Source organism: Aquarana catesbeiana, linkage group LG02 (assembly GCF_042186555.1).
Source record: "Aquarana catesbeiana isolate 2022-GZ linkage group LG02, ASM4218655v1, whole genome shotgun sequence".
In the NCBI taxonomy this organism is placed as follows: domain Eukaryota; kingdom Metazoa; phylum Chordata; class Amphibia; order Anura; family Ranidae; genus Aquarana; species Aquarana catesbeiana.
The window spans coordinates 360,257,128-360,282,358 of record NC_133325.1 but is presented as its reverse complement, the minus strand read 5'-3'; the positions used below and the strand labels follow the sequence as shown (position 1 = coordinate 360,282,358).

Sequence of the window (25,231 nt, the reverse complement as noted above, 5' to 3'; positions counted from 1 at the left end):
TACAGCAAAAGCCATGGCCCACAGAGAGCTTCCAAAGCTTTAGAGGGCTCTCATTGTTAAAAGGAGAAGGGTACAAATAATTTCCATGGCATTAGATATACCATGGAACACAGTGAAGACAGTCATCAAGTGGAGAAAATATGGCACAACAGTGACATTACCAAGAACTGGACGTCCCTCCAAAATTGATGAAAAGACGAGAAGAACACTGGTCAGGAGGCTGCCAAGAGGCCTACAGCAACATTAAAGGAGCTGCAGGAACATCTGGCAAGTACTGGCTGTGTGGTACATGTGACAAAAATCTCCCGTATTCTTCATATGTCTGGGCTATGGGATAGAGTGGCACAACGGAAGCCTTTTCTTACGAAGAAAAACATGCAAGCCTGGCTAAATTTTGCAAAAACACATCTGAAGTCTCCCAAAAGCATGTGGGAAAATGTGTTATGGTGATGTGTTATGTCTGATGAAACCAAGGTTGAACACTCTGGCCATAATTCAAAAAATATGTTTGGCGCAAAAAAAAAAAAAAAAAAAAACACTGCACATCACCAAAAGAACACCATACACGCATGGTGGTGGCAGCATACCAGTCAATATTGGCACTAAATCTTCAGGCTTCTGCTAGAAAGCTGAACATGAAGAGGAACGTCATCTTTCAGCATGACAACGAACCAAAGCATATGTCCAAATCAACAAAGGAATGGCTTCACCAGAACAAGATTAACGTTTTGGAATGGCTCAGCCAGAGCCCAGACCTGAATTCGAATGAAAATCTGTGGGCTGATCTGAAGAGGGCTGTGCACTGGGGATGGTCTCACAGTCTGACAGATTTGGAATGTTTTTGCAAAGAAGAGTTGGCAAATATTGCCAAGCCAAGATGTGCCATGCCGATAGACTCATACACAAAAAGACTGAGCACTGTAATAAAATCAAAAGATGCTTCAACAAAAGTACAGTAAAACCTTGGATTGCGAGCATAATTCATTCCAGAAACACGCTTGTAATCCAAACAAATAATGGAAACTCAAATGATTTATTCCACAACCATTTATTCATAAGTCCTTCAGTTTACAGTCCATATAAAAAGATTATAGCAATGCAATAGGTTGTGTAACCATAAAATGCCCATCCACAAATGGAAGCCTCCACAAGGGGATTAGAAGCAAAATCCAGCAGGAGCTACAGATTATAAAATAGAAGTGAGGTGCCTCTAAGTGTAGCAATAAGTTGCTAAATGCTGTACCTTCAATAAATTTACATATATCGCTACACTTGAGGCGCCTCTCTTCTCTGTTATACTCAGTTGTGACATGACGCTGCTTGTATATCAAGTCAAAATGTATTTAAAAATTTTGCTCGTCTTGCAAAACGCTCTCAAAGATACAGGCATTATCCCGGTATCATTCTTTTCAGCCAGCGATTCTCTAAGGCAGAAGTGATCTGAGTGACTAATTAGCCATTCAATTAATTCTGCGGGTGGCGGAAGGGGGGGTCACACCCACCTCCCCCATTGCCTCTCCCGGGCTCTCCAGTCCCATTGCAGAGGCCTGGAGCGATGCGGCCAGCGATGATGACTGCCCTGTACAGAGAGAGAACTAGCGTTGTTCCCCTCTCTGTAACCCTGGAAACTGGGAGCAACCAGTTCATCACTTCCGGTTCTGCCCTTTTGTTTACATGGCCACCAGCGGCATGTTAAAATGTTGGGGTGGTGGGTTAAAAGAGAATGTGAAAGATATATAAAAATGCTTTTTTCTTTTTACACGAATAAAAAAAACGACTTTATTAAAAAAAAAAAAAAAAAAAATAGACCCAAAATCTCTCCAAACATAGGACCTGTCATGGCCCATGCTGCCACAGGGGATGTTGTTCATCCCTTGTGATATCAATAAAGTTAGCGCAAAAATAAAAAAAATTGTATAAAATAAAAAAAAAAGTAAAATTAAATTTAAAGCTACCCCGTCCCACCGTGCATACGCGTAAATGCGAAGGCATACGTTACTCACGCACGCATATGTAAACTGTGATCACACCAAACATGTGAGGTAATGACGCGAACATCAGAGAGCACAATAATTCTAGCACCAGACCTTCTGTGCTACTCTAAACTGGTAATCTGTAAAGGTGTTTAAAGCGTCACTTATGGAGAATTTTAAGCACCGTAGTTTTCCGCCATTCCACAGGCAGACACAATTTTAAGGCGTGATATGTTAGGCATCTATTAACTCGGCATAACCTCCTCTTTCACATTATACAAAAAATTAGGCTAACTTTAATGCTTTATTTTTAATTCATTAACTGCTTTCCGACCAGCGCACGACGATGTAAGTCGGCACAATGGCACGGCTGGGCAAATGGGCGTACCTGTATGTCCCCTTTAAGATGCGGCTTAGTGAGCGTGCCCGCGGACTCTATGTCCAACGGGGCCCGCGATCGTGACACAGAGCATCAGAACGGGGAGATGCCTATGTAAACAAGGCATTTCCCTGTTCTGCCTAGCAACATGACAGGGATCTACTGCTCCCTGTCATTGGGAGCAATGATCTCTGTCATGTTGTAGTAAGCCCTCCCCCCACACCCCCGTTAGAATCGCTCCCTAGGACACACTTAACCCCTTGATCGCCCCCTAGTGTTTAACCCCTTCCCTGCCAGTGTCATTTACACAGTAATCAGTGCATTTTTATAGCACTGATCGCTGTATAGATGTCACTGGTCCCAAAATAGTGTCAAGTGTCCGATGTGTCCGCTGCAATGTCGCAATCACGATAAAAATCGCAGATCGCCACCATTACTAATAATAAAAAAAAAAAATTAATAATAAAAATGCCCTAAATCTATCCCCTATTTTGTAGACGCTATAACTTTTGCGCAAACCAATCAACATACACTTATTGCGATTTTTCTTACCAAAAATATGTAGAAGAAACATCAGTCTAAACTAAGAAATTTGTTTGTTTTTTTATATATTTTTTGGGGATATTTATTATAGCAAAAAGTAAAAAATATTGCTTTTTTTTTTTTTTTCAAAATTGTCGCTCTTTTTCGGTTTACAACGCAAATAAAAACTGCAGAGGTGATCAAATACCACCAAAAGAAAGCTCTATATGTAGGGGAAAAAAAGGAAGTAAATTTTGTTTGGTAGCAACATCGCACGACCAGGCAATTGTCAGCTAAAGCGACTCAGTACCGTATCGCAAAAAGTGCTCTTCCTGGGCTGAAGTGGTTAAAGTGTGGGGTTCCAAGTAATTTTCTAGCAAAAAAAAGTAGATTTTTACATGTAGGAGCGAAGTGTCAGAAATGGCCCGGGTGCAAAGTGGTTAAACATGTGGTAAGGAGAAACTGAAAATAGGAAAAGGGGCCCAACGCTCCACCTGCTATCTGCTTTCATGCTGCAGCTTTTTGTGTGTGAACTTTTACTAGATCATACATACTGCTGATAAAAAGACACTGCCTTTCTCACATCTGATAAAAATATCCTCATGGTAAATTTAGGCTATGCCCACCATAATCATATTTCACCTTATATTTCACCACATCAATATAAAAAAAAGAGACAAAAGTTACCTTTTTAAAAAGCAAGCAATGCTATGCTACAAATGTTTGTTTTAAACAGAAATTTTTCATCAGTACCAAACCACCATGAAGAAAGATGGCAATGGAAGTTTCCCTGTTCCACTCCCACACAGCCTTCTCTTTCAATGCAAACAGTTTATACATTTTCACTAAGCCTCCATGCACACTAGCTTTAAAATCATTGCTGTTACAGGAGTTTTGTGTTCTGCCTGTAGAAGCTACTCAATGTTATCCTATGTGTCCATGCACATTAGGACGCTTACAGGCATATTTTGAGCTCAACGTTAAGAGGAAGAAAAAAAAAAGAGAAAAAAAAACTTCTGGTTTGCATTTCTGATTAGAGCTTACTGGCAGAATTTTTTTTTTTTTAAAAACTCTCCTAAGCTCGCCTAAACTTTGTACAAAAAATGCTCTATATGGAGCAATTTTTTTTTTTTCACTGCCAAGAGAAGAGATGTTTTTTTAAGCCCAGTGTGCATGGAGCCTTAATATCGACAGGGATACTTGGAGTAGTATTGTATATAGTCACATCAGTCAGCAGGTTGTGCAGATTCATAGATTATGGTCCCAGTAAAATTAGATTTTCTTTGCTCTAGGGAACATGTAGAAATATGCCTGTGCCTAGTAGTTTTATTAGAGTTTGTGGTGTCACCACTACACTGCTTGCTTAAGATGAATTTGTACCTGGGAACTTACTTACCAGGTTTGCCCTTCCTTTTGGCCGTGGTTTGGGTACTTTTAAAACAGGAATTCTTTTAGGATGCTTCTCTAGATGCAACAGTTTTTACATACCTTGGCAGTTTTACATTGCTGCATCCTGATGTCCACTTCATCCCATTCCTCTTCCAGCTCAAACCAGGCTACAGGATCACTTTCGCCTATATCTGTTCCACACCGGTTAGCTCTGCAAACAGGGGAAAAATAGGATTTTTGTACTCGCTATAAACATCTTTACTCAGAGTATTAAGGGACAGAGATTGATAATAAGCAACCTAGGTATATACTGCTGCCTACAGAGAAATTGGACACTAGGCACTAGAGCTGCACGATTCTGGCAAAAATGAGAATCACAATTTTTTTGCTTAGAATAAAAAGATCACGATTCTCTCACGATTCTCACGATGTAAAATCTTTCACATTATACAAAAAAATGGGCTAACTTTACTGGTCAGATTTTTTTTTTTTTTTTAATTCATTAAAGTAATTTTTTCCAAAAAATTGCATCTGAAAGACCGCCGCGCAAATATAGTGTGACATAAAATATTGCAACAATCACCATTTTATTCTCTAGGGTGTCTACTTAAAAAAGAAAAAAAAAATATGTTTGGGGGTTCTAACTAATTTTCTAGCAAAAAAAAAAAAAAAAAAATGATTTTTAACTTGAAACCAAATGTCAGAAAAAGGTTCAGTGTTTAAGTGGTTAAACTTTTTTTTTACTTACACAGGAAGTCTATTCCATTGACAAATTGTTACAATGTTTATACTTAAGTTCAACTGATAAAGAATGTTTGGTTTGTTGGCAGTCTTTTTTTTTTTCTCTTCTTTTGAGGGCTGTGGCTTCAGAAGAGCAGAGAGAATTATTTGCATAGAAAGAATTGTGAAACACTTTAGTCAAGATCGCGATAACGATTCTTGACGATTAATCACGTTAACGATTCTTGATGATTAATTGTGCAGCTCTACTAGGCACACAGAAAACAATGGTCAGCTCCCCTTGGGGCTATTACACCCCCCCCCCCCCCCCCCACCTCCTCAGATGCAGCAAGCAGACCAAAGAGAATGATAGCATATGAGGGGAGGGAGTCTGTGTCCCTCAATGAACTTTAGAACTTTTCTCTATTGCCCATTGAGGGGCACAGCTTGATAGTAAGAATCTAGGATATCCAAAAGCAGTCCAAACTGGGAGGTGGGAACACAAAAACCATCAAGGTGAACCAGCCCAAAAAATAACAATAAACTGAAAAAAAAAAAAAAAAACTGAAGCGAGGGAAACCAAGGGCAGTAAAACAGCTGATTGCAAAGCCTTCCTAACAAAAGTAGCATCTGCTGGAGCAGACACATCAAACTTATTGAATTTAGAGAACGCATGTGCAGAAGACCAGGTTACAAACTTACAGATCTGAGACAGAGGCCTAACAATGAAAAGACCAAGAAACAATCATTGCCCTAGTGAAGTTGGCTTTAAACAAGAAAAGGACTCGTTTATTTAACAACCCATAAGCCTACACAATAACTTATCGAAAACCACTTACAAATAGTGGATCTGGAAGCAGAAGTACCTCTTTTTATCCATTTGCCTAAAAGAAGCAGTGCCTGAATAGTAAATCCTGATGGCCCTCGCCATTGAACAGGTGCTAGACACAGGGAAGGTAACAATATATTCATTAAGCTATAGATCCACGGTAGTTGATGGAACATAAAACTCCACCCAGGATGGGGTAGACTACCTCCGTCTCAAACACTCCTGATGTTTGATATATACTGCTCATAACACTAGGAAGCTTCAATTTTTTTGGTTAGACTAAAGCCTCGTACACACGATCGGATATTTGGCCAACCGAGCACCAGACTTTTGTCCGAACGGCGTGTGCCAGGAACTTGTCTCGTATACTAATGGCACACTATTGTCGGCCAACAAACATGAACGTAGTGACTTTGGGCACCTTCTGCTAATGTCGTGTTTGGTGAGCATCGATTCCAAGCATGTGTGTTTGTACTTTGGACTTTTGTGTGACGGACTTGTGTACACATATGAAAATCTGACAACAGACCGTTGTCCGCCGAAAATTTACTAGCCTGCCATCCAACATTTGTTGGCGGAAAGTTGGACAACAATTGTCTGATGGAGCGTACCAACGGTAGAATTTTAGGCCAACAGTCTGTCATCACACAATTCCCTGCCGAAAATCCGATTGTGTGTACAAGGCTTAAGGCTGGGTTCACACTTGCACAAACTGGATGTGGGTTTCCGCGCTTCCAATTTGCATGACAGGAGACTGACTGGCTCTCAATGGAGCCGGTTCACACATCTCTATGGCGGCCGCAGTCCACATTAGAAAAGGGTCCTGTGCATCTTTGGCTCTGTTTCAGGTGTAAATTCAGACTGGAGTCGCACCTTAATCGGTTTAGAGGTACGCAACGGACCCTCTGCTGGGACCCGCAGCCACATCAGTGTGAACCCAGCCTGAGAGTCTGTCTTGGCAATAAGGTAAGAGAAAGGTAAGGTAAGAGAAACCTGCTCTGCGAAGATATGGAGAACAGAAGCCACCATGACAGACACCCCTTGATTCGATTATGTAACTGGATCATCCTGCCCAGAGAAACCTGAATTTGTCCACATTTTAAGAATGTCTTGTAAAGTACTGAAGTGAAATTGAGGAAATAGGACCGCTCTGAAGGTGGATGCCATCAATCCCAGCATTTCTGTACGCAAACTAACATTTCCCCCCTCCCTCTCCCTCTGCCCTAATGTTAAGGTAAGATTGATAAGGTTGTGCAGTTTTACACAAGTCACCAATCTGTAATATTTCTATTAAGAGGCATACCAGCTAGGGCTGAAAACAACTACCTTATATACTCGAGTATAGGCCGACCCGAATATAAGCCGAGGCATCTAATTTTACCACAAAAAACTGAGAAAACGTATTGACTCGCTGTATAAGCCTAGGGTGGGAAAATGCAGCAGCTACTGGGTAAACATATATATGTATATATATATATATATATATATATATATTTATTTATTACATACACACACAAGGGGCATTCAAGTCAAACCGGGACTTTTAATTTTACAGGTATAAAAAGGGATTCTAGCATGGTGGTACTACACGCAGTAGTAAGTAGCAAGTGTGTCCTATGACTGATAGGTGGCGCACATTTCACAGGCCAATCCAAAGACCCTTAATTAAGATGGCAGACAACAGTACTACTAGTGCATACATGAAACAGCGTGCGGAGATGAAGTTTCTTGAATGAAAGTGTAAAACCAATGGATATCTACAGAAGACTTCAAGCACAGTACTGTGATGGGACGCTCAACTGCAGTAAGACATTTGAATGGTGTAAACGTTTCAAAGATGTACATGCGTCAGTGATGATCTCGACTGTAGTTGTTACCAGCCCACAGCAGTTACTGCTGTGAACATTCAGCGCATGGCATGCCTGATCCTGGATAAGCGATGCATAACCTGTCACGAAATCACACAGGAGACGAATCTTTGTGAGAAATGATGACAAAGTGAAGCAGGCTGTCCTAGGATGTTCAGGCATACTGACAGATCTTTCTATGCCAAAGCTTTCCAGGCATTAAAGCTTGGATAAGTATTTAAATGTTGCAGGGGAGTAAGTCAAAAAATAAATGTAGCTTCCACTCCTTGAAATTTGTTCATTATATAAAACTCAAGTCACAGCAAGCAGCTTGCTATGGGGGCACCTGAGCCGAGCTGCAGCTCAGCGTGTCCATTAAGACATGGAGCTGCAGTTCGGCCATGCCCCCCTCTCTCCCGATTGGCTAACTGACTGAGAGCAGCGGGAGCCAATAGCGCTGCTGCTGTGTCTCAGCCAATCGGGAGGGAAAGTCCCGGACAGCCAGGGGATTCATGGACATCGTTTTAGGTGGGTTGAAGGGGGCTGCACAAACAGAAGGCTTTTTATCTTAAAGCGGAGTTCCACCCAAAAGTGGAACTTCCGCTCATCTGATTCCTCCCCCCCTCCGGTGCCACAATTAGACAGGTTTCTGCACCCACTTCCGGGAATAGAATCCCGCGGGAGTCACACCCCCTCCCGTACTGCCCCGCTGTCTCCTGGGAAACACACAGGTCCCAGGAGATAGCGGGGACCACTTAGGACGTGCAGCGTGACACGCACATGTGCAGTAGGAAACTGGGAAGTGAAGCCGCAACCCTTCACTTCCTTATTCCCTCACCTAGAATGACGGCGGCAGCAGCCGAGAGCCGAGCTATTGCTCGGCTTTGGCTGCCGACATTGCTGGACTCCAGGACAGGTAAGTGTCCGTTTATTAAAAGTCAGCAGCTGCAGTATTTGTAGCTGCTGGCTTTTATTTTTTTTTCAGGTGGACTCCCTCTTTAATGCATAGAATGCATTTATAACCTCTTTAAAGTGTTTGTAAAGGTTTGTGCTTTTTTTTTTTTTTCTTTTTTTAAATAAAAATAACAAACATGTTATACTTACCAGCTCTGTGCAAGGGTTTTGCATAGAACAGCCCCGATTCCGGGGTGCCCTGCTGGCGCTCCTGACCTTCATCTGGTGCCCCCACAAAAAGCTGCTTTCCATGGGGGCACCCTTGTGGGATCGCCACACAGCGGGTCTCGCCCCCCCACTGCTGTGTCACAGAATTTGATTAAAAACAGCGGCAGCAAATTACTCCTGCTGCTATCAATTTGTCCAATGAAGAGAAAGACAGCGGCTGGAAATGCTGGGCTTGTGGCACATCGCTGGACCGGATCAGGCTCAGGTAAGAAAAAGGGGGGTCTGGGGGGCAGCTGCAGCACAAAAGGTTTTTCACCTTAATGCATAGAATGCATTAAGGTGAAAAACCTTGGGGACTTTACAACCACTTTAAGACCTGGACTTCATACAGCCATTCCATTAAGCCCTGGTTCACACCAGTGCGGCTTTAAATTCGTGCTACTTCAGTATGATTTCAAAGCTTCAGATCAGTGTAACTTGGACCTCCAATTTCACTGCGGCTTGAGACTTCATTTAAAGTGCTACTAAACCCACAACAGTAAAATTACTGATAGAAGCACTGATAGAAGACACAAGACTGCTATATACTGCTGATGAGAAAAGGCATTTAGCAGTTTATATTTACTAAAATGATTGCATTTCCATGCTCTGTGTACTGTGGGAGATCAGATATAGTGAATGCAGGGTCCTGGGTTTAGTAACACTTTAACCACTTAAAGTGGTGTTCCACCCTAAAAAAAAAAAAAAAAAAATCCATGACTGTGCCTAAAAAAAAAATTTGGAAATTTTTTTTTTTTTTTACTTAACTCTAAATGCCTGTTGCTAGGGGGTCCCTCGTAGTCTGCCTCTTCCAGTGCCTGGGCTGGTGACATCACTTCCCCCTCGGCACAGGAAGGACTCGGTTCTGCTCCCTCCTGTCAATCATCTGGGACCCATTACAGGTCCCAGGTGACTGAGCCGCCAATCACGGCGCGCGGCCCTGCTCGCGCATGCGCAGTGGGGGCCAGGCTGTGAAGCCACAGTTGCAATGCCGGTCCCTCAGAACGGAGGGGGAGACGAGCGGGGCTTCGATCCCCCGCATCGCTGGACCCTGGGACAGGTAAGTGTCCAATCAAAAGTCAGCAGCTGCAGTATTTGTAGCTGCTGACTTTTAATTTTTTTTTTTTCATGGGCCTCGTTTTGGAATTTAGGTGTTTACATGTTTAAAACTGGTTTTTTTTTGCTAGAAAATTAAGTAGAACCCCCAAACATTATATATTGTTTTTTTTCTAATACCCTAGAGAATATAATGGCGGCCATTGCAATACTTTTTTTCACACCGTATTTGTGCAGCGCTCTTACAAGCGAGCTTTTTTTTGGAAAAAATTCACTTTTTTGAATAAAAAAAAAAATTGTGTCACTTTTATTCCTATTACAAGGAATGTAAACATCCCTCATAATAAAAAAAAGCATGACAGGTCCTCCTAAATATGAGATCTGGGGTCAAAAAGTCCTCAGATCTCATTTGGACTTAAATGCAATAAAAAAATAAATAAATTAAAAAAAAAGTAATTTGAAAAAATGACATTGAAAAAATGTGCCTTTAAGACGTATGGGCGGAAGTGACGTTTTGACATCGCTTCCGCCCTGCAGTGTCATGGAGACGGGTGGGGGCCGTCTTCCCCCCAGTCGACTCCATGCACAGCTAGGGAAAGGACACGATTGCCTCCGCCGCTGCTGACGGTTCCGGTAAGCGGTGGAGGGCACCAGATCGCGGCGGGAGGGGGGGCCCTCTCCCGCCACCGATAAAAGTGATCTCGCGGCGAATCATGTGGCAGAAAACTAACACTGCACATCACCCTGAACACACCATCCCCACCATGATACATGATGGTGGCAGCATCTTGTTTTGGGGATCCTTTGCTTCAGCAGGGACAGGGAAGCTGGTCAGAGTTGATGGGAAGATGGATGGAGACAAATACAGGACAATCTTAGAAGAAAACTTGTTAATAGTTTGCAAAAGACTTGAGACTGGAGTGGAGGTTCACTTTCCAGGAGGACAACCACCCTAAACATACAGCCAGAGCTACAATGGAATGGTTTAGATCGAAGCATATTCATGTTTTAGAATGGCCCAGTCAAAGGCCAGACCTAAATCCAATAGAGAATCTGTGGCAAGACTTGAAAATTGCTGTTCAAAGACACTCTCCATCCAATCTGACAGAGCTTGAGCTATTTTGCAAAGGAGAATGGGCAACAATTTCACTATCTAGATGTGCAAAGCTGGTAGACATATAACCAAAAAGACTTGTAGCTGTAATTGCAGCGAAAGGTGGTTCTACAAAACTATTATCTCAGGGGGGCTGAATACAAATGCACATTGCACTTTTCAGATAGCTCTAAAAAGAAAATAAATTGAGAACGATTTATCATTTTCCTCCCACTTCACAATTATATGCTTTTTTGTGTTGGCCCATCACAAAAAATCCCAATACAATACATTAACTTTTTTGGTGGTAACGTGACAAAATGTGAAAAATTTAAAGGGGTAAGAATACTTTAAGGAACTGTAGATACAGAAAACTCTACTTTTGTCAGGGAGGCCCCTTAGTGTATGCCTGAGATAGAGCTAGAATGGGATGCAGAGACCTCGGTAAAATCAGTTCCTGCTCCGATGCAAGGGAAGCATTGTCACTGAAGGCGAGTGTTGTGCAGACCTTCAGCAGAACGAATGTTCACCTGAGGTTTAGCCACAGAGCTCCTATTTCCCTTGTTCTGCCATAGCTACGGGTGAGGGTGCACAACTCTGGACATGTATAGTACCCTGAGGCCGACTACAAAGTGTTGCACTAAGTGCTAAGGTAAGCGATTTTACAGGCACCCAAAGTTTTAGATGCCTTGGATATGGCTCCCAAAGTTTTACGGAGGTTGTGCGAATCTGGATGCACTACTTCTATTCTTCGCATTCAAAGGCAGTAAAGGGGATAATTGAAGAGTTGAAAAATTCAACGACAAAATAATACAATATTAAAGTAGTTAAGCTAAGAGTAATTTCTCTGCAAAGGAAAACAGGTCCATCACCTTAGGACACTAGCAAAAAAAGAAAAAAAAAGGGGGGGGCTCACCACAGTGGTGGGGTTCCCACCTTTGAAAGCTGTCAGTGTCCAATCACCTAAAGGTAGGAGCGTATAAACCCCAGGTTTATGAATACTTTGCCTGTGTTGTACTTTCCTATATGTACTCTATGATCAAGATAACTGGGTTTGCAAAGCCTTTTGCTGCACACAAAGCGCATTTATATCCTCTGTGGCTGTTGACAATTATTTAGGAATGTTTTTGTCTCTGAGGTTCAGTTTTAAGTGTTTAGCAGGGTAAAATATCTACAGCTTCTTCTAGGAGTTAGACTTATACACACGATTGGACATTGATCGGACATTCAGACAACAAAATCCATGGATTTTTTCAGACGGATGTTGGCTCAAACTTGTCTTGCATATATACGGTCACACAAAGTTGTCGGAATTTCCGAACGTCAAGAACGCGGTGTCGAACAATACGGACGAGCTGAGAAAAAGGAAGATCAATAGCCAGTGCGGCTCTTCTGCTTGATTCCGAGCATGCGTGGAACTTTGCGCGTTGGATTTCTGTACACATGATCGGAATTTGCGCAAACAGATTTTGTGGTCGAAAAATTTGAGAACCAGATCAAATTTTGTGCGACGGAAATTCCGATGGAAACTGTCCGATTGAGGCTACACACGGTCGGAATTTCCGACAACACGCTCCTATTGCACATTTTACATCGGAAAATCCAATCGTGTTCACGGGGCATTAGTGTTTTAAAACAGGGTAGGGTATAGCCTTAGGGGGGTATTCTAGAGTAGGTTAAAAATGGGATTTTTTTTTTTACCATTGCCTGAGAAAGCTGCAGAGGTGGCACCATCTGAAAAGGTGTGTAATATATTCTCATATCAGTTTTCATTATCTGTGCAAAGTGTCAGTTTACTATTAATTTCTTTCATATACATGACAAAAAAAAAAAAAAAAAAAAAAAAACTTTCATGGCTTTTATCAGCAAAAAATGGCCTTCTGGTATTGTATTTGAATGCACATTTTTGTACTTTGTGTATTAATACATTTAAGATAAAACTACAAAACATCAGGTTACAAATACACAGGAAGTATCAAAGCAAAGTTCTAGTCATTTTTCTGTTTATTAAAAGCCAGCAGCTACAAAAAGTGTAGCTGCTGACGTTTAATAAACACACACTCACCTGTCCCAGGATCCAGAGATGTGGCTGCCCAAACAATCGATTCTCTCCCTCTCCTTTCCCCAGCATTACAACTGTGGGCACCTGGCTGTGACAGTTTGCGGCTTCACAGTCGGATGCATGATTCGTGTTGCAGCCTCCTGAATTTTTGGGCAATCTTATGGGACCTGTGACATGTCTCAGAAGATTGCTGAGAGGGAGGGGTGGGGGGGGTGGAGAGGAGAATTTCCGCTGTCAAAACTAGGCACTCTCTTCCCACCCCCCCAAAAAAAAAAAAAGACAACATGTCAAAGGTGATGGGGGAGTAGTGCTAAAAGCAGAACTTCCCTTTCTGGGTGGAGCTTCACTTTAGGTAACTTGTCCACAAAAAGATTTCCACACACAGAGCAAGAACTGAAAGAAAACAAAAAACACCACAAAAGATGATGATTCCTATGTATTAATTGCTACACAGGCAAAGTTCTCTTTTATACAATAGAACACAACAGTGGGGGAAAAAAAAAAATTTCAAGAAAAATTTTATTGAACTGTACTCCCAATGTATTAACATATTCTGATGTTGATGCAAGAAAGCTTTAAATGTCAGCAAAGTAAGAGATTAGCACATATACCAGCAAAACGTGTTATGCTGCTTCATGAAATAAATAAATAGCTCCAGTTTGAGGCTGGGGTGCAGCAAAGTGTTTTAAGACACCTGCCTCTGGAATGTTAAGTATATTCCCTCTTCTTTTAGCAGGCATATTACTGGATACAAAAGATCCTGTGGTGACAGAGTCATTTTGAATGACAATATATGGCAAGGCTCAACAAACCCTAGGTGCCTGCGACCAGAAGTTTCAAACTAGCGACTGTCACCAAAAAAAAAAAAAATCACATTAGGGGACTTTTTGTCCCCTATGTGATGGGGGAAAAAAAAAAAATCTTAAAAATTGTAAAAAAAGTTACATCCAAGCACATAAAATCCCCCCCCCCCGCCCCCAATAGAATTGAGGCCCCCCACATATACAAAAAATTCACGCGACGGGGCACCTACGCCTCAAAAAGTTGATTGCGATATACATATTACATATCGTCGCGCACGCTGGAATGAGAGCAACAATTCTAGCACCAGACCCCCTTCATAAGGCCAAACTGATGACTTATAGGGGGCTTTTAAAGTGTTTCGCCTATGGAAAATATAGGGTACGGACATGTTTAAGGTTTGACATGTTGAGTATATTTACCCGGTGCGACCTCTGCTTTTAAATTTTACCAAAAAATTGGGTAATTTATTCAATTTTTGTGCCCCCTAAAACCAACTTTTTATTGTGTTTTTTTTACCGCACCTTTGCGGTAATATTGTGAGACTTAAAAAAATTGAACTACCACTATTTTATTCGCTAGGGCAGGAATATGCAATTAGCGGACCTCCAGTTGTTGCAAAACTACAACTCCCATCATGCCTCTGCCCCTGGGTGTCACGCTTGTGGCTGTCAGAGTCTTGCTATGTCTCATGGACTTGTAGTTCTGCGACAGCTGGAGGTCTGCTAATTGCATATCCCTGCTCTAGGGTGTCTGTTTTCAGAAAATATATGATGTTTGGGGGTTTTATATAATCTTCAGGCCTAAAATTTTTTTTTTAAAAACGTGTGCAAAAAAGGCTCTGGCAGCGCAAGGGTTAGGCTTAATGTACACGGGATGTTTTAAAACCTCTCCTCAACAATTTAACTTGACAGATCGTAATAAGACATTTAAAAATGTCCGTTTTGCCATGTTTACATGCCGCTTTTTTTTTTTTTTCAAATAGTCAAAAATGCAACATTTTCCACCCGTAAGATTTGTTAGGTAAAAAACTGGCTCCTAACTTTTTAGCTGGCTCCTAGATTCAAGGCAAATTTGTCAAGCCCTGATATATGGTAATAAAATTTAGTTTAAAAAAAAAATGATCAAGTCCTTACCTTTCTTTCACAAACTGTTTGAATTCAGGTAATTTCCACGTGTCAAAATGTTCAAATCTTTTAAAATGCTGTTCAGCATGGAACTTTTCCGGGCAATTGTAAGCAAACACCAAACCACATCTGGCACCAATGGCACCTCTTCGGACCTTAAAAATAAAGTATGAATAAAATAAAAAAGTAAATGTTATGTTATGTTTAGACCATGCCTAAAAATGCTATATTAACTAGCACTTGAATTAACATGTTTCTGAATAATAAACTTAAATCAGCAGCAATGTTAAAGCCTACTATAGGAGACATTGTGCTGAATCATCCAGTACCAACTTTTATATATCTAGAACCCTGACAGCGCAAGCTTCTACTAATGGCCCATTTATACTTGCTTGTTTTCACTGGGTAATACTCAAGCAGTTTTCTGCATAAAAAAACAACTTTACATGAAGGGATCCCATTCTGGTCCCATTCACACCCATGTGTGCAAGCTCATTATCCCTCATTGCACACTGCAATGCAAACAGAATGGTGTGGATTCAGCCTCACATTATACCACTTGCCACTACTATTGCAAGGTTCCACAAATATGTGTCACTCCTTGCATTGCACACTCTAATGTAAAAAAAAAAAAAATGGAAAGGAAGCAAAAAGTACCACAGCTTGTTAAAAGGCAGGAGCAAGTGTTTGGAGCTTGAGACTTAGGTGCACAGATTTTGCTGCTGGTGTTCACAGGTGGCCAACATATGTGTAAATCCATAAAGTCAATTTTAGGTAAACTGCCAGATTAACATTTTCACATTTTGTTTATTATGTAGTAAAATGTTGTAAGTTGTAGTTGTAAAATGTTTTTCTTTGCGTAGGTTACAGGACTCAGGATCTTAGTCTTACACCATGTGCTATGCAGCTACCTTCAGGTGATTAGACGCTGGCAAACAAAGCTGTAAAGGAAGCCCTAGCATACCCCATCCCACTCCCAGCAATAAGGAGAAGAGGGGAGGGACCTGTGTTCTGTAATGTACTTCAAAAAGAAGATTTTACAAGTCAAAAATCCTATTTTTTAATTGTACATTATTGGACACATCAACTTAGTCTTAAATATTGGGATGTCCAATTGCAATGTAACTGAGGAGAGGATAACATAGCAAACACCAACAGGCCCAAGTAACAACATAGGCAAACAGAGGGCTAGAAAACTCAGAGCAAGCTAAAACCAACACCTGAAGTGGCATGAACATCACCTGCTAGCTGAAACTTAATTTTTTTTTTTCATAGTCAGCCTGCCAATTTTCCATGCCTGGAATGTGCACTGTAATGTGCAAAATGATTTATGGCCAAGCTAGTATGGGGTTCACTTCACTTTGAGCTGCGTGACTTTTGGTGCCTCCCTGACGGTTTATGTAGGCCGCTGCAGAGGACTGGATATTCACCACACTAGAGCAAGCCTGGTTGTGTTGGGAAGGTAAATGAGACGATCAAGAGAATGAGTCTGCTTGGTCTGGTGAGAGAAGACCATTGACTGGGATGCTTCCACAATCAGGTCCAGAGAGCTTACTTCTAGAGACTTAAAGTGGATGTAAGTCCCATTCATGAAATCTGACCTAAGCACATCTGTAGTGATTACTCATCTCTCTCCAAAGCCCTAAGACCCATGTCTATCTGCTGCTTCTTTCCTTTGTTATCAGCATGGTAACTTCTGACACGTTCTCCAATACAGGAGATAAAACCAGCTGGAAATTTGTGTCGGGGTGGGTGCATAGAGATAGATTAGCAGAGAGTTTGTCTATTCACAGTACAAGTCTCTCTATTCCTCCGCATATGTGGAGTGAGAAGGGGGGGGGGGGGGGGCCTTTCCTTCAATCAGCTCTTACACAGTGTATGCCAAGACTGCACACCCAGTGATGGAACAGGAATAAAAGTTTATAACACAATGTTCACTTTCTAAACTGTGTAGAAAGCTGAAGACAGCAGATATACAAATAAAACGTATAAAGGGAGATTTGTTTAATCTCCGTGTAGCATCTGAGGCTACACTTCACTGGGTATATGTGAGGGTTTACATCCACTTTAAGTTTCGGATCCATCAAAACCTCTCTGGTGGAAGGTCTATGCTCTCTGATGGACATTGGCTAACAAGCTTAGAGCACAGCAGAACCAAGACTGGAGCATACATCTTGATGAAGAACCAATGTGCTGTGGACAGGCCAAAAGGGGAGGGCAACAAACTGGTAATGATGCACGTTCACAGAAAAATACAGATAGTATTGATGTGAAAGGAGGAGGAGGATGTGCAAGTAGGCTTTCTTGATGTCCAGAAGGTCCCCCGGTTGAAGAGAAACGATGACTGACCTGGCAGATTCCATACAGAATGATTGAAACCCAAAAGGAACCTGTTGAGAATCTTCTGATCCAGAATGAGGCAAATGCCTTATTTTGCCTTGGGGACAATGAGCGGGTTTTAGTAGAAGGCCTAAACTTCTCTTTTGGGACAGAACCAATGACTACCCACAAAAGGAGTTCATGGAGAGCAATGCAAAGCTCGACCTACTTTTGTGGGGGGAGGACAGCAAGTCTGACAGCATGAAGCAAGGTTGAGGCAGAAAAAATGTAATTGAAAAAAAATTAGCTATGGGAGCAATCTAGTGACTGGTGTCTGACCTTCACACAATGTGTGTCTCATGTAACCCTATAAACTGAACCAGTGTCCACCCCCTGTGGAGGCAGAGACCAAAACTCTAGTTTGTAACCCCTGGATCAGACATTCTGGACCCAGACATCTGAAATTTCCTGAGCCCAGGTGGCTTTGAAGGCCAAGTGCTCTCCCCCTTTCCCTCAGACAAGTGGGGACACTCCCTCATACCCACTCTTGAGCCAAAGGATCCTTTGCATGTGCATCAAAAGCCAGTTCACTCTGGATGTTGGTGGAGAATATCAGCTAACCCATCAACCAATTAGCAAAATTAGGCTAAGGGGTAGAATCTCCAGCTGATAGAAGACAGATATTTGTCAGAAAAAAGCCAAGGTCCCTGCTGAGCCATGTCATTGGACCAGACAGACAAAAGGCAGGTTACATAGCAGGACCAGCCTAAAAGAGCAATGCCTTGAAGAGGGCTTCTAACCTCTTATTCACAGGGTCCTTGAAAACAGGGTCATTCCCGAGAGGGACTGTTAAAGTGGTTGAAAACCCTCACATATACCAAAAGAAGTGTGGTACACAGAGATAAAACAAATCCTCCTACATAGGTTTTACTTGTTTAACTGCAATCTTCTCCCTACAACCCTTCAACGTGGAAAGCCTTATGCATCTGTGAATAGTACAGAGAAGGAAGTAGAAAACTGCAGTTAACAGCTCAGAGACACTGTGCGAGAGCTGATTGAAGGAAAGGGACACACCTCCCTTCCACATAGGTAGAGGAACTAAGAAACATGCAGAGCTGTATTCTGAATAGACAAGCTCTGTGCTTCTCTCTCTCCCTAACACAAATTTTAAGCTCATGTTATCTCTTGTGTTGGAAAACTTCTCATGCCGATAACAGAGGAACAAGCACCAGAGAGAAACAGAACTTAGAGATTTGGAGAGAGACAAGTAAACACTACAGATATATGGGTTTAAAGAGGAACTGCAGTTTGCGCACATAATTAGTAATAAAAACATTTTTGCTATTCTGAAGCTTCCCTCCAACCACTTTGATTCTGTACTCGCCAAATATGCTGCTGAAATCTCCCGCCACTGAGTCTGTCTGCATCCATTTTAATCGTGGGCAGCTGAAGCTGCTGCCTGTTCACTTCCTGGATTTACATAGACACACAGAGGCACACCTTCAGCTCTGCAGCCTTGTAGCTCTCATTTGTCCTTTTAAGACTTATCCCCCCTCCCTTCCTGGAAAACACGAGAGAGAGTGAGAGGGAGAGTGAGAGAGAGAGAGAGAGAGAGAGAGAGAGAGAGAGAGAGAGAGAGTGAGAGAGAGAGTGAGAGAGAGAGTGTGAGAGAGAGAGAGTGTGAGAGAGTGTGAGAGTGTGAGAGAGTGTGAGAGAGTGTGAGAGAGTGTGAGAGAGTGAGAGAGAGTGTGAGAGAGTGTGAGAGAGTGAGAGAGAGTGAGAGAGAGTGAGAGAGAGTGAGAGAGTGAGAGAGTGAGAGAGTGAGAGAGAGTGAGAGAGTGAGAGAGTGAGAGAGTGAGAGAGTGAGAGAGTGAGAGAGAGATGTGCATGACGTCATAAGCCTAGGCTTTTTACCAGACAAGAAACAGGAAGTGTATAAGGCATTTACTGGCAGAAAAAAAGGTTTTACTATCCAAAGTTAAAATAACCAGGGCAGAAGATTTAATAGATGGAAAGTTGAAAAAATTACTGAAGTTCAGCTTTAAGCTCAAATTCCATGACTGAGGGTTACAACCACTTTAAGGTTTTGCTAAGGCAAGAAATGGCTGTGTCCACTGCCAATTTCTTTAGGAAACCCTATTCAATAGGTATTGCTGAGCAAAGCACTTGTGAAACTAAAAGTTTGCCAGGATGAGGGCATTCACTGTACAAGTTAAGCTCTAGGAGTAAGTGTGCAGTGAATGTTTTGGCCAGCTGAGGCATTTCAAGGAACCTAGACTGGCAACTTTTGTTTGAGCTGACACAGGCTGCTAAAAGGCAAGACATTGGCACTGTGGTAGTAAATACACTGAGCAAGTAAAGACAGAAATGGTATCCTTAGCTACTTGTCTACCAAGGTATGTTTACAAACATTATGGTAGACAAGTGGTTTTAAGATTATGGTAGACAAGTGGAATTAAAGCTCACAGTGTCTGTGAGCTTGATACCGGATTGCAGAGCCAGCAAAGGGCTTTCCAAGAAAAGTGATTGGGCGGCTCTAGAGTCACCCAATCACTTCCAATGGGGCTCTCAAAGTGTAAAAAAAAAAAAAAAAAATTGTATAAAACAAACAGTTTAAAAAATTGAAAGCACCCATCACCCTCACACTCTTCATAAAAATGGGCAGTGTAGGGCAAGCACATGTATGTATACACCAATGACCCAATACATATGAGGTACTGCTGCAAAGGTCTGTGTGAGGGCAGTAATTCTAGGGCCATAGTTAACTCTAAACAGATGTCCTGTAAAAGATTTTAAACCATCGCCTATGGAGAATTTTGGGTACCATAGTTTTTGCAATTGACTTGATATGTTTGGTATCCATTTACTCTAGGCAACCCCCACATTTTAGATTTTACCAAAAAGTGGTTATAATATTGTGTTTGCACAAAAATTCATTTTAGTGTATTTTTACTTGAAAATATGCGTTTGATAAACTGTGCAAATATCGTACGCATAAAAAACTGCAACACCATCTCTGCTTTCAGGAAAAAAATACTTTTTTGGTGGTGGCGGGGTTACAGTAATTTCTAACTAAAAAAGCCAATTTTAACATGTGTTGAAAGATGAAAAACTGTTCCAGTAAACAAGTGGTTAAGCTTGGGAGGGATAGGAGTTGTTCATTGGCCAAAGCCTGCTAACCCATTACCCTAGCACGGACCTGCACAAGAGCACAGGATACACAGAAAAATGTTGGTTTGCTTCTCTCAGACCAGAAACAACACGTTCCCTTTCCTAGGCACACTAGCAAAAAGCGGAGGCTTGAACGCAGTAGGAGGGGTTATGCTAGGGCTTTCTAATGTCCAATCACCTGAAGGTAGCTGTATAACCTATAGACTAGACTAAAATTCTGTGTTGTGTAATGAATGATTACGAAAATGTTACCCTTGCTTTGAGAGCAACACATATAAGTTTACTTTAGATGGGATCCTCAAATATGGGATCCTCGAAGAAGCAAAATATGGTACTGTATGAGAGAGTCCCATGGAACTGTGCAAAATACAGTAAATGACCACAAAAGAAAAAGACAACCATGAGGACACCATTTAAGCAGGCAAGTACATTTTTTGGCATGACAGACCACAAGTGGAATTGAAAGATTATCGTTTTATTTAACTATTACGAAATGCTGGCTTAGCTGCTGACCATTGCATCCCCAAATTTAGGATATGGAGGCACACTGTTATTGTATCAGCACTCGAGCAGTAAAAGAATAGACTACATGCTTTTTGTTGAGCTCTAGACATTGGCAACATGTAATTTAACTTTTTTTCCAATGTGCTATGTAAAGGTATATGTGAATGCCTTTATACTTAGCAGTGATTTGCCTGTTGAGGATGTTTTGATGGTGGAAGGAGGAAGGGATTTAACCGCTTTTGTTTACACATACACTTTTGATTTTTTTTTCTGTGAAAATTACTAAAACTTTAATAATCAGCTGATTGAGGGAGATTTAACGACTGGGACAGACAGAATCTGGTGCAGCTGTGCATGGTGACCAATCAGGTTCTAGCTTTAATTTTCAAAGCTTAAAGCGGAGCTCCGCCGAAATTTTTTTTTTAAAAGTCAGCAGCTACAAATACTGCAGCTGCTGACTTTTAAAACATGGACATTTACCTGTCCAGGGTGCCCGCGATGTCGGCACCCGAGGCCGAACCGTCTCTCGGTCCTCGGGTGCTGCCGCCTCCATCTTCGGGAAGGGAATCAGGAAGTGAAGCCGTGCGGCTTCACTTCCCGGTTCTCTACTGAGCATGCGCGAGTCGCGCAGCGCAATACGGCTGGTCCCTGCTGTCTCTGGGACCCGTGTGTTTCCCAGCAGAGAGGGGGGGGGGGGGACAGGATGTGGCGTAAATAACCGCAGATTCTGCGGCTATCTACGCCGGAAGTGGGTACAGATACCTGTAATATACAGGTATCTGCACCCCCCTCCCCCCTGAAAGGTGCCAACTGTGACACCGGAGGGGGGGGAGGAATCTGATGAGTGGAAGTTCCACTTTTGGGTGGAACTCCACTTTAACTAAACAAGCTGAAGAAAGAAGACAATTGGTTACTATGCACATTCTGTCTGCTCCAGTTTTATTAAACTTCCCTCTACTGTATTATTGTTATGTCTTTAGGTTTCTGTACAGTTTATGTCAAAGGTACACTTACCCTAATCCTCATCTGTGTAACCTGGAAGGCTGACTCAGTGCCTGAAGAAAGGATTATGCTTGCTCTGGTTTTTCCAGTTTCTGTCAGGAAGCCTTTAAGCAACAGAATACATATTTGGACAATCACAATGCTGTTAACCATCTCCTTTGAATGCACAATATACTTTGGAAATTAGTGCGATCTCATTTTTTCATCTGTCTAGGCCAAAAGGTATTATGGGCATAGGACCCCAAATGGGAATTCCATCCGTTTTTATGGTTCTTGGCTCACTTAAGGCTTCAAAACACCACCAGTGTCAAAATTGGCTAAATCATCTTTTTTTGGAACCCCAAAATTAGTGGATAACCACCTCTGGTTCTATGCTAAATGAACATTGCTTTTAATCATTTAAGGTAAATAGTCCTCATTTAGGAAACATTTAATATACACTACACCACTTTCTCTGCTTTAACTAATGAAGAAAAAAATAAAGCAAAAGACTAATGGAAATATTAGGCAGTTTTGGATTAACAAATAAAGTTAGTGACTTTAAAAGGGTAAAAATCAAACTTCAAGATAAGATTCAAAATTCCAATTCTGAAATAACAATGGGCTTCTACCACCTGTGTAAGCACTGGTTTACCAAAGTGGTAATTTTAAAACTGATCAGCAGACAGATAATTTCTTTGATTTAGATTTAAGAATAGTTTTTTAGAGCAACTTTCAAATGTAAAACGCTGCACACACCATCTCCTGTCCAAGGTTCCACCAGTAAGTTTTCTGGTCCAGATTTATCCTCCTTGCCTTTGACATCACACGCTATTAGAGTAAACTGCAGTGGTCTTCCTGGAATAACAAGGGATGTGAATTATTAACAAAGCATACATTATGACAGCAAAATAAATTGCTCACTTTTTCTGAAAACGCTAATAAATAGACTCAATTTAAGAAAAAAAATAGACCTAATATGTTTGTTTCCACCTCATTTTGACACCGGTAATAGTAAAAATATAGAACTTTTAACGTAAATTCACAAAAAAAAGTATGGACACTGTCAAAATCTACATAAAAACAGAATGCAAGGATTTGTAAATCATGCAAAATATAGGTTTCAAAAAAGCAAATTATTCACAACAGAAAACAAAGTATATGAAATGTTTAAACTGAGAAAATGTACCATTTTATGAAATAAAATAAGGTAATTTTTAAATTGATGGCAGCAATATGTCTTAAAAAGGTGGGGCAGGGCCATGTTTACCACGGTGTAGCAGCCCTTCTTGTTTTAATAACAGTCTGTAAACATTTAGGAACTGAGGAGACCAGTTGCTTGAGTTTTAGGAGAAGAATGCATTTTCAATTAGTGAAAGGTCTGGAGAGCGGGCAGACCAGTTAAGCAATCGGACCCTTCTACTTCTAAACTACATACTGCATCTGTGACAAGCATGGTTTTGCGTTGTCCTGCAAAAAAATGCAAGGCCTTCTCTGAAAAAGACATCTGGATAGGAGCATATTGCTGCTCTAAAACCTGCATATATCTTTCAGCATTGATGGTGCCTTTCCAGATGTGCAAACTTCCCATTTTGTACGCACTAATGCACCCTCCTACCATCAGAGATGGAGGCTTTTGAACTGAGCGCTAAAAGCAAGATGGAAGGTCCCTCTCCTCCTTAGCCTGGTGGACTCCATGTCTATGGTTGCCCAAAAAAAGGGCAAATTTCGATTTGTCTGACCACAGAACAGTTTTCCACTTTGCAGCAGACCATTTTAACAGAAGCTTTGACCAAGAGAAGATGGTGGCATTTCTGGATCATGTTCAGACATGTATTCTTCTTGATAGAGTTCTGACTTGCATTTTTGGATGGCACGGCGAACTGTGTTCACGGACAGTGATTTTTTTAACGTTTTCCTGAGCCCATGCAGTAGTGTCCATCACAGAATCATGCCCATTTTTAATGCTGTGCCATCTGAGGCCTCGAAGATCATAGACATCCAATATTGCGTTTCAGCTTTGTCCCTTCCGCACAGAGATTTCTCCAGAGTCTCAGAATCTTTTGGTATTATGTACTGTAGACGATGATGTATAACCCCAACTCAAAAACGGTTGAGACGCTGTGTAAAATGTACATAAAAACACAATGCAATAATTTGCAATCTCATAACCCAATATTGTATTCACAATAGAGAAATATCAAAGGTTTAAACTGACAAAATGTAATATTTTAACCACTTGCTACCCAGGCCAATTCTGACATTTTTCTCCTACAAGTACAAATCATCATTTTTTTGCTACAAAATTACATAGAACCCCCAAACATTATATATGATTTTTTAGCAAAGACCATAGAGAATACAATGGCGGCCATTGCAACTTTATTTCGCATGGTATTTGCGCAGCAATTTTTCAAACGCATTTTTTGGGGGAAAAACAGTTTTGTGCTAAAAAAAAAAAAAAAAAAAAACAGTTAAGTTAGCCTAATTTTTTTGCAGAATGGGAAAGATGAAGTTACACCGAGTAAATAGATACCCAACATGTCATGTTTTATAATAGTACATGTTCGTGGAATAGTGCCAAACTTCAGTACTTATAAATCCCTATAGAACATGCTTTATAATGTTACATGTTTTGAGTTAGAGGTCTAGGGCTAGAATTATTGCTCTTGCTCTAACATTCGCGGCGACACCTCACATGTGTGGTTTGAACACCGTTTTCATATGTGGCCGGGACTTAAGTACGCGTTCGCTTCTGCGTGCGAGCACACAGGGGCGCTTTAAGTTTTTTGGGTTTTTTTTATTGTTAATTTAACTTTTTTTTTTTTTTTGTTTGATGCTTTAAAAAAAAATGTTTTATTCCTATTACAAGGAATGTAAACATCCCTTGTAATAGAAATATGGCATGATCGGTCCTCTGTACAGTGAGATTTGGGGTCAATAAGACCCCACATCTCACCTCTAGGCTGGGACAGCTGAAATATTTAAAAAAAAAAAAAAAAAAAAAAACACGATTTCAGCTTCCCAGCCAAAACGGCGCCGTTTGAATGCAGAGGACGGGTGTGACGTCACAACATCGCGCCCGGCCTTCGAACGATCATAGAAACTCCGGCAACCATCTGGTCCGCCGGAAATCTGTAGGGTAAATATCCAGGGCCAGCGGATCCTGTCTCCAACTCAGCGTTGAAAGCGGTGAGTCGGTAGAAGCACCAGTGGGCGGCGGGAGGGGGACGTCCCCTCTCGCCGCCCGTAAGAATGATCAAACGACGGAACAGCTGCTATGATAATTCTTATGGT

The 25,231-nt window shown here is 41.4% G+C and overlaps 1 protein-coding gene across 2 annotated transcripts in view; it reads right to left on the bottom strand.

The window, feature by feature from the left end:
* The window catches only part of ZZEF1 (zinc finger ZZ-type and EF-hand domain containing 1), a 375,890-nt gene that overhangs the window by 256,358 nt on the left and 94,301 nt on the right, over window positions 1-25,231 (bottom strand). For both annotated transcript variants that reach the window (XM_073615049.1, XM_073615050.1), the window contains exons 9-12: window positions 22,694-22,792; window positions 21,968-22,059; window positions 14,969-15,114; window positions 4,363-4,474 (exon numbers count right to left, since the gene is read on the bottom strand). In XM_073615049.1, coding sequence (XP_073471150.1) covers window positions 4,363-4,474; window positions 14,969-15,114; window positions 21,968-22,059; window positions 22,694-22,792 — 449 coding nt within the window. The remainder of the gene's footprint in view (window positions 1-4,362; window positions 4,475-14,968; window positions 15,115-21,967; window positions 22,060-22,693; window positions 22,793-25,231) is intronic.